General features: G+C 42.5%; 1 protein-coding gene across 2 annotated transcripts in view; it reads right to left on the bottom strand.

Moving 5' to 3' along the window:
* Positions 1–224: 224 nt before the first annotated feature.
* cntln (centlein, centrosomal protein) overlaps positions 225–14,631 on the bottom strand; it is a 90,343-nt gene continuing 75,936 nt past the window's right edge. For both annotated transcript variants that reach the window (XM_031276828.2, XM_031276829.2), the window contains exon 27: positions 225–1,066. In XM_031276828.2, coding sequence (XP_031132688.1) covers positions 956–1,066 — 111 coding nt within the window. In that variant the 3' untranslated portion in view covers positions 225–955. The remainder of the gene's footprint in view (positions 1,067–14,631) is intronic.

Genomic DNA, 14,631 nt, shown 5'->3' with positions numbered 1-14,631 from the left:
AGCAGGGGTCACTTGTTACAGACAGGAATCATGCCAACAGTCAGCTGTCAATCATGAGAGAGGTGTGAGAACCCTGCTGTCCACCAGAGCATCCTCAGTCACAAGCACACACTGACTGACAGTCCTGTGAACTGCTGAAAAAAAAATACAAGTGACCACATAGAAATACGACCATGAAACTCCAACAATAATGCCGTTTTTGAAGAACAAAATATAGCCAAAAATAAGTGAAATTGGTTTTTATTTAGAAAATAAGAAGAGCTTTTCAGAAGAAAATCATAATATGTATACATTATTACCATATAAAATTATAAACAGAACAAATGCAGAGTAGGAACTATAACATATTTTAAACATCCACAAACAAAGAAATTCAGAAATAAATATTTGCAGTGCATTTGATGAATAAAATGCAGATCTTCAATCATTGGATATGTTTTCTGAGAGCAGTGTAGTAACCTCTTCAGTGAATATTTTGCTCTGTGCTGCACTCTTGACTTTCTCAAAGTGTCGACTTGGCACTGCTAGGTCAAGTCCCTGCACCCTAAGGTCCTTCAGGTGCCAAATAAATTAGGGAGAGAGGTAAAAGAGGGCAAAAAAAAAAGTCTAACTTAAACATTAGCGTAAGCATTTGCCTTATCACCCCAGGTCTGCGTTGAGAGTGGGGGAGAGTGGCTGCACTGTAAATTAGCTTGGCCCTAAAGGGGCCTGTCTGATAGACATAGTGCACTGAGTGCTAACACAGATGTCGAGGGCTCATTTACAAAAGCCGGGCTGCTGTGTTGAGCCAGTGGCCCAGAGTGAGTCGACAGCGCTTTTCTCACAAATATTGGTTCTGCTGCCCCGGCTCAGCTTGGCTCAGCCAAGCTCCCACTGAGTAGGAACCGGGGAGGGAGTGAAGAAGGGAGGGAGAAAAAGAAGAGGATGACAGTTTTCCCAGCCTCAGCCCGGGGAGTCAGGCTTTTTCGCTGACTGGTGTTGCGAGCGTGGCCAGCTCTTCTGTCAGCACTTTCCTCTCCTTCATCTTCACGCGCAGAGCCTCCATTAGCTGGCCGGCAGAGGGGATCTGCAGGGGAGGGGATGGATAGAAAAAGGGTGTGGGGGCAGTAGTAGAAGGGGTTAGAGAAAATGAGGAAAACACACAAATGGACCACTATAAAAAAAAAACAAAAAAAAAAAAAAGAGTCTGATTTTTGACACCTGGCAGCTTTTCAGAGAGACTATGTGCTGTTTTGTGAAACAACAGAACCTCAGATGGGGCCTGAGGACTTTTCAAACTTTTGAGGGACCGTCCATGTTGAGTGTTTTTACAAAGCAATTTATAAAACAGGCTACACAGCAGCAGATGTCTCTCCAAGGGCACGGTCGCTGCATCCGGGGCTTAGCGCCACCCAGGACGGGTGTGATTTGTTTAAGGAAATAGAAATAAGCTAGAGCATTTTTTTCCCTATCCCAGAATAGATAAGCGGTGTAGGCAGACATACATTGCGCATATGGTCTGGCAATATGAAACTAAGCTAAAGCTAATATGAGGCGTCAGTAGTCTGAGTCAGACTAATCGCCATAAACAGATATCTGCATGAATGCAGAATGTGTCAGCAACGGGACAAGACTATGGTATAAAGCGTTCTGGTTTCCGTTTGTAGTTTGTTTGTAGTATTGACCAATCATGTTTCAGTGGACTTTGGTTGCATGCAGGTAAACAGTCTGTGAGGAGAGCAAAAGACGCGGAACGCATTGGCCAAAATGCAATCTCGGAACCCATCGGCTGTCATCTGACAAGGATTTAGCTTTTTATTAGCTTTTATTGATCTGCATTCATATGCAGATATCTGTTTATAAAGATTAGCCAAAATATCGTCTGGGCATAAAAGATCTACAAAACGTATCAACTCGGACTATAAACAATGGCTGGCGCACGAAAGAGGAAGTCTTGTCCCAGATATTCGTTATCTGCTGGCTACAGTGGAAATATTAGCCATTCCCCCCAAAGACTAAATTGTTGTCGGACCGATAGCTGATGGGTTCCAAGATTGAAGTCAGATAAATCAAGAGGGCATCTGCCAAATCAGCCTTTTCATTCTGTTACTATCCCTCCATTGCAGCTCAGCAAGGACCCACTTTAGGGACTGTTCGTTTTTTATTAAAGGGGTTACCGGAGGAGTTTCGGGATGTTTAGTCAAAATAGACTTGACCCTCCCTTCACCAGCAATACATGTTTCTCATCTTACGCATCACACTCCTCGGTGGCCATTTCAGTAGATTTACTCACTAACATTGTTGTGGAAACACAATAAGCATGGAATGCACACTTCCTGTATCACTGCATTACTTCAAATACTAAGTTACTCCTCTAGTGAACTAGTATTCATATGAAATAAAACAATAAAACATTTAGACAATTCAACAAAGCACACTGGGTAATAACAAATTCAACACATTAACTGGTTGCTATGGACTCGTCACTAGGCTTCCTCAGTCATTGTATATTTTAGTATATAGGTAAAGCTGCCGAAGCTGAACATTATCCAAAATTCTTCATTTCTCAGACGAGCATCAGTTTGGGAGTTTGCATGCTACCACTCCTTCCTTCTCAAATGCCTTGAAAAGGCTGTCGTTTGCACAATTTCAAATCACTGGGACCCAGGCGCGGAGCTGTGGGCGGCATTGACAGCTGGCCCGCCCAATCAGAAATTCAAAGTGTGTTGGTGTGCAAAGCGCTGCAACAATCACAACAACTGGATTGCTGTTGTGTACAACAACTGGAAACTTTATACATTGTTCGTCTGCTATTTCATTACTAAATTCACTTCTGAGACTTTTTTATGCGAGAAATCAACTATCAAATATGGGCCGTTTTACGAAAATTGATGGCTAATTGCAAATTTGGTTTAGAAGCTCCACAGTCTGACGTGACAGCTGGCGGGTGCCTGTCGGGGTCGCTGGCTTGCTACCCGGCCTGTCCACCTTCACAGACCCGCTGTGAGCTGGCTGCAGCTCTCTCAGGAGACTCGTGGACAAGGGGCGATCGTTTGTTTAAATAACTCAACACACATATCCATTATAAGATTAACTGGAACCTGTGGTTTTTCAAAGTTATAATACTCCACAAGAGATTGCTGACCGGGCTGTCACTCGCACACACGCGGCCACGGAGCAGGCAGAGGAGAGGAAGAGCAGCGTCTGACAGGGCAGAAAGATACCCGTCTCCCTTTGACAGTCTTGTAAATAAATTATAATATGTATATTAGATCTGTCAGTCTTCCTCTATCATAGGCGCCGATTTATGTTTTCCTACGTGGGTGCTCATGGGCGCACGCCCTTTAAAAAAAAAAAAAGTAGTCAAAAAATGTTTGCATTTCAGAACCTAAGGAAACGGACAGCGGCCGACACAAACACACATGACTATTGTCTCGATAATAAAGCCGTAAAGTATCTTTCAACTCAGGACAGCGCCACTTCTCACAAATACAGATAGGATTGGAGATGAGAAGTTTAACTGACACGTAACCGCGATCAGCACTCACACGCTCCACTTAGCACCAACTGCAATGTTTAATTCTGAATGAATGTAGCCTACTGGCAGTCTGGCACACGTGGATGCTCAGTATTTTCCGTGGGTGCTCGAGCTTGAGGCAACGTGAAACCTTTGAGCTAGTCAGCTTCATTATATTCCATCTTCATGTTAGTGACGATACTTTGGCAACAGGTGGCGCAGTTAGCTAAAGGGTTGCATTCTCAAAGAAAGCAACTCCAAACTCGTGTTGCTGTCATGTTGCGATTTTTGTTGGGTCAGACCCATCTGCTAGCGATGGGGGGCCGAGACTGAGAGCTACATGGAAAAGTATGCACCAAACAAGCCACTTTGAAATTTTGCTGTTTTCATGAATACAAAAGTTGGGTGACCCCCCCCCAGACTAAAAAACGTTGGGTGACCCTCACCTCAACAAAGAATAAAAAGACATGGCCCTCCCCTATTTTCCTCCGGTGGTCCATTCCATAAATAACGGTCCCTTAGGAGGAAACAAAATGAGAAATCTCATATAAGCTTTAGGTAAATTTTAGAATAAATTTTGCATTGGAAAAGGACTGTGGATTTTGTACCTTATAATACATTGGAATTGTGTCAGAGGGGGATCTCTTCTTGGCCAATATGGACAGGAGAAATGATTACAGCATCCAAAAACTATTTTAATGTACATGTGGGCATGTGAGTAGTGTTTTGTGATAGACTTAAAAAAATGTTTAATTGATCCTTTAAGCACAGGAATATTGCGACCAGTCCCCTTTTTTTTGGTTGGCTGAACATACACTATGCTTTCCCCAGAGCGATCACTTTTCAGTAGACACACCTCAAGGCATAACAAAAACATCATGAGCATCGATGGGGACATTTACAGCATTGTTGTGTTTTTACTAGACTGTGTTTATGCTGGGAATGTGAAAGGATGAGAATATATGTCCACTTAATCATACAGGATTACAAAGGTTGAGTATGAAGGAACTATATGTGTTTGGTTAGTTGTTGTTGAAAAAAAAAAGAGGTGAGCAGGCTTCTGCTCAGAGTTCTGGCTAATTTTGTTTTCCCTCTGAATCAACACAAGGATTTTATGGTCATTAGGGCGCCTGATCAAAAGCAGGCGTTCATTCTGTATAGCCTATAGATATTCACTTTAAGTTATGTGCAGCCTTTTACAAGCACCTTTTTCAAGCGAGGGAAACAAATTCATTCCCTGAGCAGTTTCCTAAGTCACATGGCATAAGATGAGATGTGGACTGGCCTAGCTGAAAATAGGGACTTCAATATCATAAAATCTTTCACTTTTAATCTCTTGAAAGAGAATGTGAAAACATAAGCTATTGAACCATACACAGAGAAAACAGGCTGACACAAGTCTGAAGTGCTGTAACAAACTTTGCTGAATAACATCTGCATCAGGGAATACAAGGTATCATGTTTCTTTGAAGTGATTAACACAAACTCATATTAAAATTAGGTATGCAGCTGACATGTTTTAAGGACATCTGAAACTATCGTCTTATCAATTTCCAATATGTCTGGAGAGAGTGAGAACCTCAGAAACTCATACAAAAACACACACAGTCATGCTGCCCCTTGACACATCTCTCCTCTTCATTAAAGGTAACAGGAGCAGAGAACATAAGGCCCCGTGTGCCGTGAAGTGTGTATGTGTGTGTGTGTGTGTGTGTACGTACTTGAGCATGTGTGCTGTGGGGAATCAGTTCCAACAGCACTGGATGCATCAAACACACAGCGCTATTCCTCAGAGAACCACTACACTGAAGTAACTGCTGAGACAACTCCCTCTGCCTCTGTCCTCCAGGGAGAATTCACTCTCTCTGTCTCACACACACACACACACACACACACACACACACACACACACACACACACACACACACACACACACACATCTGCACAGACACACACATGCGCACAATTTCCCAATCAGCTAATTGCACTTAGAGCCACTAACTATGCAAACAAACCCACTAAAATAGAGACACAGCCACAACACAAGGCTCTATGGGACAGCAAAGAGGGAGACTGGATCATTAAAAGTACCAATATGGGAATATGGGTAAACAACACCAACAGGTAAACATGATCTAGATAAACCTAAGATGAGTGAAATCTTGAAACAGATGTTAAAACTATGAAGGAAACCCTATCTTCTTTCCATTCCTTCATCTTAAGTATTTTTAGGGCATTTTAAGTCTTTAACTCGGACAGTGGAGAGACAACAAGACACAAGGGGAAGAGAGTACTGGGGATGTTGTGTTTTATGGTCTGCGTCTTAACCCCTAATCCACGGGGGTGCACAAAAACTGTGTAACGTACTGTATAGTAGGGCTGTCAAAATAGCTCAAAAATGACGTTCGAATATTCCCTCTAAAAAAACACATAATATTCGAACTATTCGAACATCTGGTTGCGCATGCGCATTTTGTCAATGACGCGCATTACGTCAATAACAGGACAAATTAATACAAAGATACATAACTACTTGTATAGGTAGTCTATTTAAGTTTAAACATATTTGACAATGTATTACCTACACAAAAACAAGTAAATCAAATGATGGCCAAGACCGCAGACCTCACGCTCGCTCGCTCGCTCATTCGAGCACTTTCTCTCTCTCGCCCTCACGCTCTCTGCGCAATGTGCGGCTGTGCGCATAACGGTTTAAAATGAACAACAATAAACACATTTTGAGTGCTGATCGAGAGTTTTGTGCAAGCAATTTAAGGTCGCGACTATTGTCCCAAATATAGCAGACTTCATTCAGTGATTGAAACAAATATTATTAACATTAATTGAAGTTTCACAGTGGCCGATATAGAACCAACATTGAACGCTCTGAGCGAGCTGTGCTGTGGTAAACATGGAGCTTTTCCTTGACATGAAACGGTAAATAATCAAACCAGTGGAAGCAGTGCATTTAACCTTTATTCATGCATATCTCTTGCATACAACTTTATCTCGCGGCTCAACTATTTTACCTCCTACCGACCAAAATCCAAAGTACTTCCAGACATGGCTTTTTAGATTTTGGGGGGTTAAAATCGCTTTCTCTGATGCGGTCGAGTTGGGCTCTGCACTTTCTGCCATTTCCATGCAAGACAAGTCAACTTTCAGCAGTGACGCTGTGCCAGACAGTGCGACTCCTGTGACCTGTCCCTGAACCCGATCAGGCGGCCCACTCGCAAAGCACAGGCTCTGCTACTGCGAGCGTTTTTTTCCACTTTTTTTTTTTTTTTTTTTTTTTTAATTTGAATATTAATTTTCACCTTCGAAATTCGTTTTTTAAAAACTACTCGAATATATATTCGAATTTAGAATATTCGTTGACAACCCTACTGTATAGGCATAAATACAACAGCATCAACATCTTTATAAAGCTTCATTAAAGTTGATTTATGTCACCAAGTACAGTGAGAGAACATTTTGGTCTCTTGGTTGATAAATGATTCTATTGCGTTTGATAAAATACCTCTCATTCAGATTCACCTCCCTATGGTGTGTGTGACTCACATCAGCAGATTCTGGCACAAGGAAACACAAGCACTCACACACAGGCTCATGGACGGGACAATCAGGACTATCCTTTCCTTTCATCTAACTGCCACATTTGCTGGGGACCAAAACCCTGCAGGATGGTTGGAGGTAAGCTGTGATGCAGCTGCTCTACCGCATCCCCTGGGCTGCTTAAGGCAGTGTTAGGAACTGGCACTAATGTTATGCTACAGTTGATTTAGCCGGGCCCCTGTCCCCTTTGGCAGAGCTAGCCTGCGCCAGCACTAAGCAACGCAGCCGCGGTTTTGCAAGAGGCCTTGTCCCCTATGGCAACACTAAAAAAGCTACTGTAGCATTAAGCCATGCTAACTCACATCCATTACTATTCAACAGGCCCTGCAGAGCAGACCTTTTTTTGTCTAGGTGTGATTTCATGAACATGTTTCAGAAGTGAACTGACATGTAAAGCCACTGACACTGACAAGTGTGTGTGTAAGAGTGAGTGCGTGCGTGCGTGTGTGTGTGTGTGTGTGTGTGTGTGTGTGTGTGTGTGTGTGTGTGTGTGTGTGTGTGAAGACAAGAACAAGAGCTGCAAGCAAAAGGTGTTTTTATGAGCCAATTAAATGACATTGCTATTCTACAGCCTGGGGCACACCTCAAGGCAAGAAGCAGCTCAAAGTTGAAGCACTCCAGTGACCATTGTCTGGTAGTGGCATTACACACATCAACTTTTTCTTCTTCTTAAAAGATCGATCATTCCAGCTCTTTTGTCTTCTCCCTCGGAACGGGTTAGCGCAATTATTTCCAACGGCCCAATTTATGAGTAGTTGTAAAGATTGTGTCAGGCTGCTGGATATCTAAATGAGTCAGAATGAAGAGGGAGGGGGAATCAGAGAGCCTAAAAGAGATATAACGGGGTACATCTTTCAAATTTCTGCATGCCCTCAGCATGTTAATATTGAGTGTTCTTTCTCAGTTATTCACTAGTTTACCACCTTATCAATATAAATGTAACAGCCATAATTAGGTAGCTGTTGCTGCTTAATTAAAACTACAATTTAAAAAAAAATTACATTTGGGTCCTAAAGTCCTACAGGAGTGTCTACCTGTAACAACAGCATACCTTATAGTTGTACAGTGTATATTATCACTGTAATAAACAAGGATGTACACTACCGGTTAATCTAATAATCACCATAAAAAAGTAAGGCTTTGGATCTGATTGGCACGACAGGAGCGTTTTCACAGTGGTGAAGGATTCCTGCTATAAATCTTTGTCCCTGGCTGGTTAGCCGTCTCCAATCTAGGCCACTATTCAAGGTAAAGGAGAAGTAGTTACAGTAGTTTTATCACAGAGAGGTAAAAACAGCTCTTTGATCTTTGATCTTCTCACTTTTGTTTGAAAATCAAATTTATCAAACGGGGGAATAACAACAACAACAGCATGATAAATAGATTAAAAAAAAGCCCAAGCACAAAGGCACCATACTAAAAAGTCTTGCATTTGATTATCTCCTATAATGAATATGTCACATTTGCAAAGAGGGGCTCAGGTAAGAAAATCACTAAAGCACAGACAAGCCTATTCTCTCCTTCGTAATTACCTACCCCTGCAGCGGAGCAGATCCCTCTCTTTTCTCCCCTTTAGGTCACTAGAGACTGATATGAAAGGGAATTGGACACTTGGGGCCACAAATACTGTAATTAAAAATCTCTTCTTTTCTTGATACGTTGTTTGGAAACATCATTTCAGTGCGCAACATGCATTTGTTAGGGATCTGACCTAAATACACCCAAGATTAAACACCGGAAAGCACCGGGTCTTTGTTTCAGGTTCCTACTCATTAGGTGTGAAAATGAGGTGATTCAGGCACGATTGGGGTATAAATATAGAAAGGTGATATCCATACAAAACAGATGCAACCTTTAGATAGAATTCAGCAATCAAGAACACCCCGTGATTACCAGTATGGCTCATTGGCTGAGGTAAGCAGTTACAATCAACAGAAGTGTCTGTGCCTGCCGCAAACTGTCACATACAAAACAAGAAGGTGTTAAGAATTGTTCCCTTTCAATGCTTGTTACCTAACATGAGGGAATTTAACACATCTCGTCATTTATTCAATGACGAAATGTCTACTTTCATCCTTAATTTTCTTCCTGTAGTAACTTAAAGAGCGAAAGTCCACTATGCTCCAAAGGACGACCCTCGGGTACAATCAAACTGGCAGCAACCTTAAAGCTCCAAAATAGCATCATGACTCAAGAATAATAATACTATTATTCACCTGGCCTATTTTAACTGATCTCCTGAAATGTGCTGTTTGATATACTGTAGCTTGCCTGGTTAAGTAATCAACCCAACAGTTTAATGGCTAAGGAACAGCAGCAAAAAGCTGTATCTGCCGTTTCTATTGATGTGAAATGCAAGTTGAACGTACAGGATAACTCACAGGGTGCTCTGGTATTAACAACAACACTAACACCAGTCTACTCCTGGGATTAACCCTCCTGGTCCCTGCAACTGTCCCAGTGACATATTTACAGTACAAAGGCTCGGCTTGAGTCCCCTCCACACACATACAAACACATTTACAGAGACAGAAAAAGAGTGGCTGATTTAATTAGCTCAATCATTAAATGAGGCTTAATTAGAGTCACTATCCTTCAGAGAGAAGTGTGGGACTCAGAGCTGTTCCTTGTCGTTACAGAGGCATAATGAGCCACACAACACAACACACTACCCCTCACCCTCACAGCACTGACAACAATAGAAAACTTTCTCGCTGCATTAGCACTGTAAGTAAGGCATGGAGCCTTTGATATGTTTAATACCGAGGGTTAATGATGTAATGCCCTATGGAACTACCCATATGGTGAGAGGCTTTGAAAAGAAGTGACATGAATAAAGTCGGTTATTTAACTAGATAAATGATGTCATTAATATCGTAGCGATAAGCAGCAGCAGCCCCTCCCCAAAGTTCAATAAGGGTTTGAAATTACAGGAAAAATTTCAGCCCTGTAGTTCATCCATTTAACGCATTTGTTGTTTTATAATAAGTCCAGTCGAAATTGGTCCAGCCTGTCTCTACTAGTGTCTTAATGTAATGTTCACCTGCTTGTTATAGTTTGGAGGCTGATAAGAAGTGATGCTTGTATGTCTCCCTCGGGTGTGATTGTGAAGTAAATATTAGCAGGCCCTCAGCGCCACCCCATACCAGTAAACCAAACCACTGTCCTCTCATAAAGAAATCAACAGAGTCAATGACTTTTTAAATGTTATTATGCTGTCATGAGGCTTGAGATGGGTATGTGTGTGTACAAAATGAGTCTGAAAAATGATCTGGAGGGAGCGTGTGTGTTTGCATGCATGTGCACACACTTGCATGCACATGGTCCTCCTGTTCATTATTGGCCAGCAGCAGAAGCCAGTCATTTCCCTGTCTTCATAAAGACTTGGCCCATTAAATTCTACCTCCAGTCAATAATTAGGACTCCACAAATAAACCAAAGGCAATTAAATCAATGCTTCCCCGGGCCGGTGCCTGGACCCCATGGCCCACATGGACACTCCATCTTCTCTGCTGGCCTTATTCATGGTGGGTTGCGATGGAGCCATACAGTACACCCCCTGGCCTGCTCATGATTATTACATAGCACCGTCCCTCAATTCTGGCTATGGAGCTCTGCTTATGGTGGCTCTCCACTGAGAGGTGCAGGGCTTGATTTCATTAACTCACCAGTGGAGGTGAAAGATGAGGAAATGAATGCAATGTTTCATTTGGTTTTGATTAGACGTGTGAGGCAGCGGTGAGGGGGCTCCAGAAATCTATGGCACTTCTTTGGCATCAACGGAGTAGTAACTCAACACATTCACGTCACCTATCTCCATGCCTGCAACGTTTGCCGATGTGTTGTGGATGTCTCTCTTTCTTGTTAGGCAGCGCACGACAGCGATGGGGAACAATGGCCCACACACAGAGACACAGATGCACACACACATACCACTCTTCAGCTCTTTCACATCTACGCACGCACGCACGCACGCACGCACGCGCACACACACACACACACACACACACACACACACACACACACACACACACACACACACACACACACACACACACACAGAGTGAGTGATGGGTTTGCTATTGACAGGGCCACTGAGATAATAAAGTGCTGTCCCACTGGCAGCTCCATTAGGCACTGACAGTGACAAGATGAGGCTGTCGTGAGAGTGCACATGCACACACGAATACATACACATACCCAGACATACACACACAGTTGGACACATCCTCATCCTCTTTCAGTGACAGCCAGCCAGTTAAGGACATGGACCTCTCTCTTTCCTTTCACTGGGTCTATTTCTGTCACTGTGTCTTTTAATCCAAAGAAGTGTGTGTGAGTGCAGCTCGGGGGTAAGATCATATCACTATTAGGGGAGTGTGTTATTAGTGTCACAGGCAGGGTGACAGGCCAGGCCATTCCACTTCACAGATGTTCTGCTTGGTGAGCCTTTCATAAGCCTTGACAGAGAGTAGAGAGGCAAAGAGGATAGAGTATGAGTTCTTGAAGTGTTATTCCCTCACTAAGAAAACGCTCACTTCTCAGCATTAGCGGACATGTGCAGTATAGACATGTTATCATAACGTTATCAAAACGTCAACATCAGGAGATCTACCTTAATTAACTAATAGACAGGCGCTGAAATTGTCTTCATAGACCCTTCCCTTGGTCTCTTAGTATGTAAGATGTCACACCAGCCTGTCAGAAAAAAACAACCGAAATACGAGAGACACATGCAGAGACAGAGCCTGGTGTCCTCCTGATACGACAGCACGCTTTTAAAAACCAGACGAGATAGAGAAAGGAGAAAAAATAAATAAATAGAAATAAATAAATGAAAAAAAAAACAGAACTAGATGGACTTGAAAGAGGATAGAAAAAGTCTGTTGCAGTGAGGGGGGATGACTGCGGTGGTCCCAGCGGTCCCCACAGAGACCTAGGGGCGAGTCTCAGCCTTGTCATACTCCAGTCTTCTCCTCCTCCACTCCCCACACCAGCTCATCCACTCCCTCCCCCTTCCACCACCCCTGTTCTGCCCACGGAAAACGTCGATAGCAGGCTGCCGGTGCCGAGGTCTCTGGTGGACACTAGCTCATTCTCTCGGCATCGACAGGCCCGCCAAATCAATATTTAGTTCCCCACTAACAAGCTGCCTCGGGGTCTGAGCCAAAGAGAGAGAGAGAGAAAGAGAGAGGAATGCAGGACAGTGGAGGATGGCAGAGAGAGACAGAGAACAGGGACTGAGAGCTGTCCAGCTAGAAGGGAAAACATGGATTCAGTAGTGTGTGTGTGTGTGTGTGTGTGTGTGTGTGGGAGGGGGAGAGGAAGGTGGAAAGGTCAGAAGAAGATCTGGGGAACAGGAGAACACTGTCTGGTGTGTGTCGTGGTGCGAAGGCGACGCATGAGTGCCTGTGGCAGCCGCTGACAGGAACACAAGAAAGACACACATACACAGAGTCGACACTCTCAATCATACACATATCACAGCGAGCAGACGTTGACAGTACTCAAGTAAAGCTCCAGCAGAGCACTCACAGATGAGTGGCTGCGCGCGCGCACACACACACACACACACACACACACACACACACACACACACACACACACACACACACACACACACACAGTAAGGATGTAGTTGCTTTTCTTTGTTTAATCTTTTGCATCATTGTTGTTTTCTGAGCCTGGATCAGGACACATTATTGGGGTTGGAACAAAAAATTCCTCCATTTACTGTATCTGGGTTAAACTGGTGCCCAAATTCTTCTACACTGAAGACTAACAAAGCCAAATATCTGTAATGTTAGGCTAAAATATTTGGTGTAATAATAGGAATCTAGACAAAAAAACAGCTACTTGCAATTGCACTAAAAAATGTCTAACAGCCTATGGCTTTGTAATTATTCGTAGTTGGATACATAAAGTTACACTATGATTCAATCCTTAAATACAAATTAAACTTGAATGAACATGAATTAATTATTCTTTAAAGTGCCCATATTATGAAAAAATCACTTTTGCTGGGATTTGGGGTGTTATGTTGTGTCTCTGGTGCTTCCACACACATACAAACTTTGAAAAAAATCCACCCATGCTCTTTAGAGTGAGATACAGTTTCTGAATGTGTCCTGCCTTCAGTCTCTGGGTGAGCTGTTCAAAATCGGCACGGCTTGTGACGTCACAAGCCGAAACGAGCAGGCTAACCGCAACCATTAGCTCGTAGCGTTAGCATGTTAACGCTATGGCTAACGCTAGCATGCTAACGCTAGCATGCTACCTCGTTCTCAATAGCAAAGCACTGCTACAACACACACAAGTTCACCATAATCTACAAAAGAACTACTTACATGTGCGCCCTCATTTTGAAGTCTCCCAGCTAATCCTGCCTTGTAACTGACCAAAGTTGTAGAAACAGCCTTTCTTTTACTATCTATGGAGCTAGCTAGCTGACATGATCTACATCTGAGCTACTGGGCATGTGCAGTGCAATCAAAGATAGTACAGAAGAAGAAGAAAAGAGGTCTCACTCTGTAGCTAAAACAGAGACCAGGTGAAAAGAGGATCTGCAGCAGTGAGAGAGAGCACTGCAGTACAACACAAATATGGTGTTTTTTGAAAATTAAACCATGTAAACCTATTCTGGTACAACCTTAAAATACAATTATGAACCTGAAAATGAGCATAATATGGCTGCTTTAACTAAATTTCCAAGCAAAAAGTCAATATATAACAAAATATCTCTTTAATACATTTACCTTGGTAATACTACTTTTGACAATATACTGTATAGCTTTTCAGAAATAAATGTAAACATCTGACCAATTTTAAAATAAACAAGTTTTGCAATGAAATAATTTGTTTCCGCTTCGACCATTTCAACTTTCTCTATGTCACCGACACTGAGTAAGTGACAGAAAATGATTAAATAGTGGTGGAGTGATAACAAATTAATACACCTTTTTGCTTATATAAAGCAATACAAAACATTGGCCGTCTTCCTTCTTAAAGGAATCTTAAGGAAATTAAACCAGTGCAAAGTGTTGCCAAGTAAGAATAACACTATCTTTGTTTCCATAAACTTTAAAAAGTTTCTGCCAATTTTCTGTTCCCTTTTGACACTCTAGACCAGTGGTTCCCAACCTGGGGTCCGGGGATCCCTAAGGGGGGCAGCAAAGATCACAGGGGGGGGCGCGAGTCTTTATCTGGTTTGAGGTTGAGGTAAAAAAAAAAAATATTTGCACATGTTAAAGAAATTATGATAATACACTAGAATATATAATGTATACAAAAGTCTGTATAAAAACTATATATTTTTGTTCTCGCTTAAACTTGTAGGCAGGTTACTTAGTAGGCCAAACCTCCGGGAGCTCTTAACCTGGGACCCTTGCTGTCATCAGGTCAGCTGTTAGCTGCTATCATCCTCGTTTTTCCTGCCGCCACGGCATCACTATTTTATGAACGAAACATGGCGAAGAAACGTAAAAGTGCTGATAACTCCTCTGTATCAAAAAAGAAAGTAA

Source organism: Sander lucioperca, chromosome 4, assembly GCF_008315115.2.
Source record: "Sander lucioperca isolate FBNREF2018 chromosome 4, SLUC_FBN_1.2, whole genome shotgun sequence".
NCBI lineage: Eukaryota > Metazoa > Chordata > Actinopteri > Perciformes > Percidae > Sander > Sander lucioperca.
This window is presented reverse-complemented; position numbering and strand designations above follow the sequence as displayed.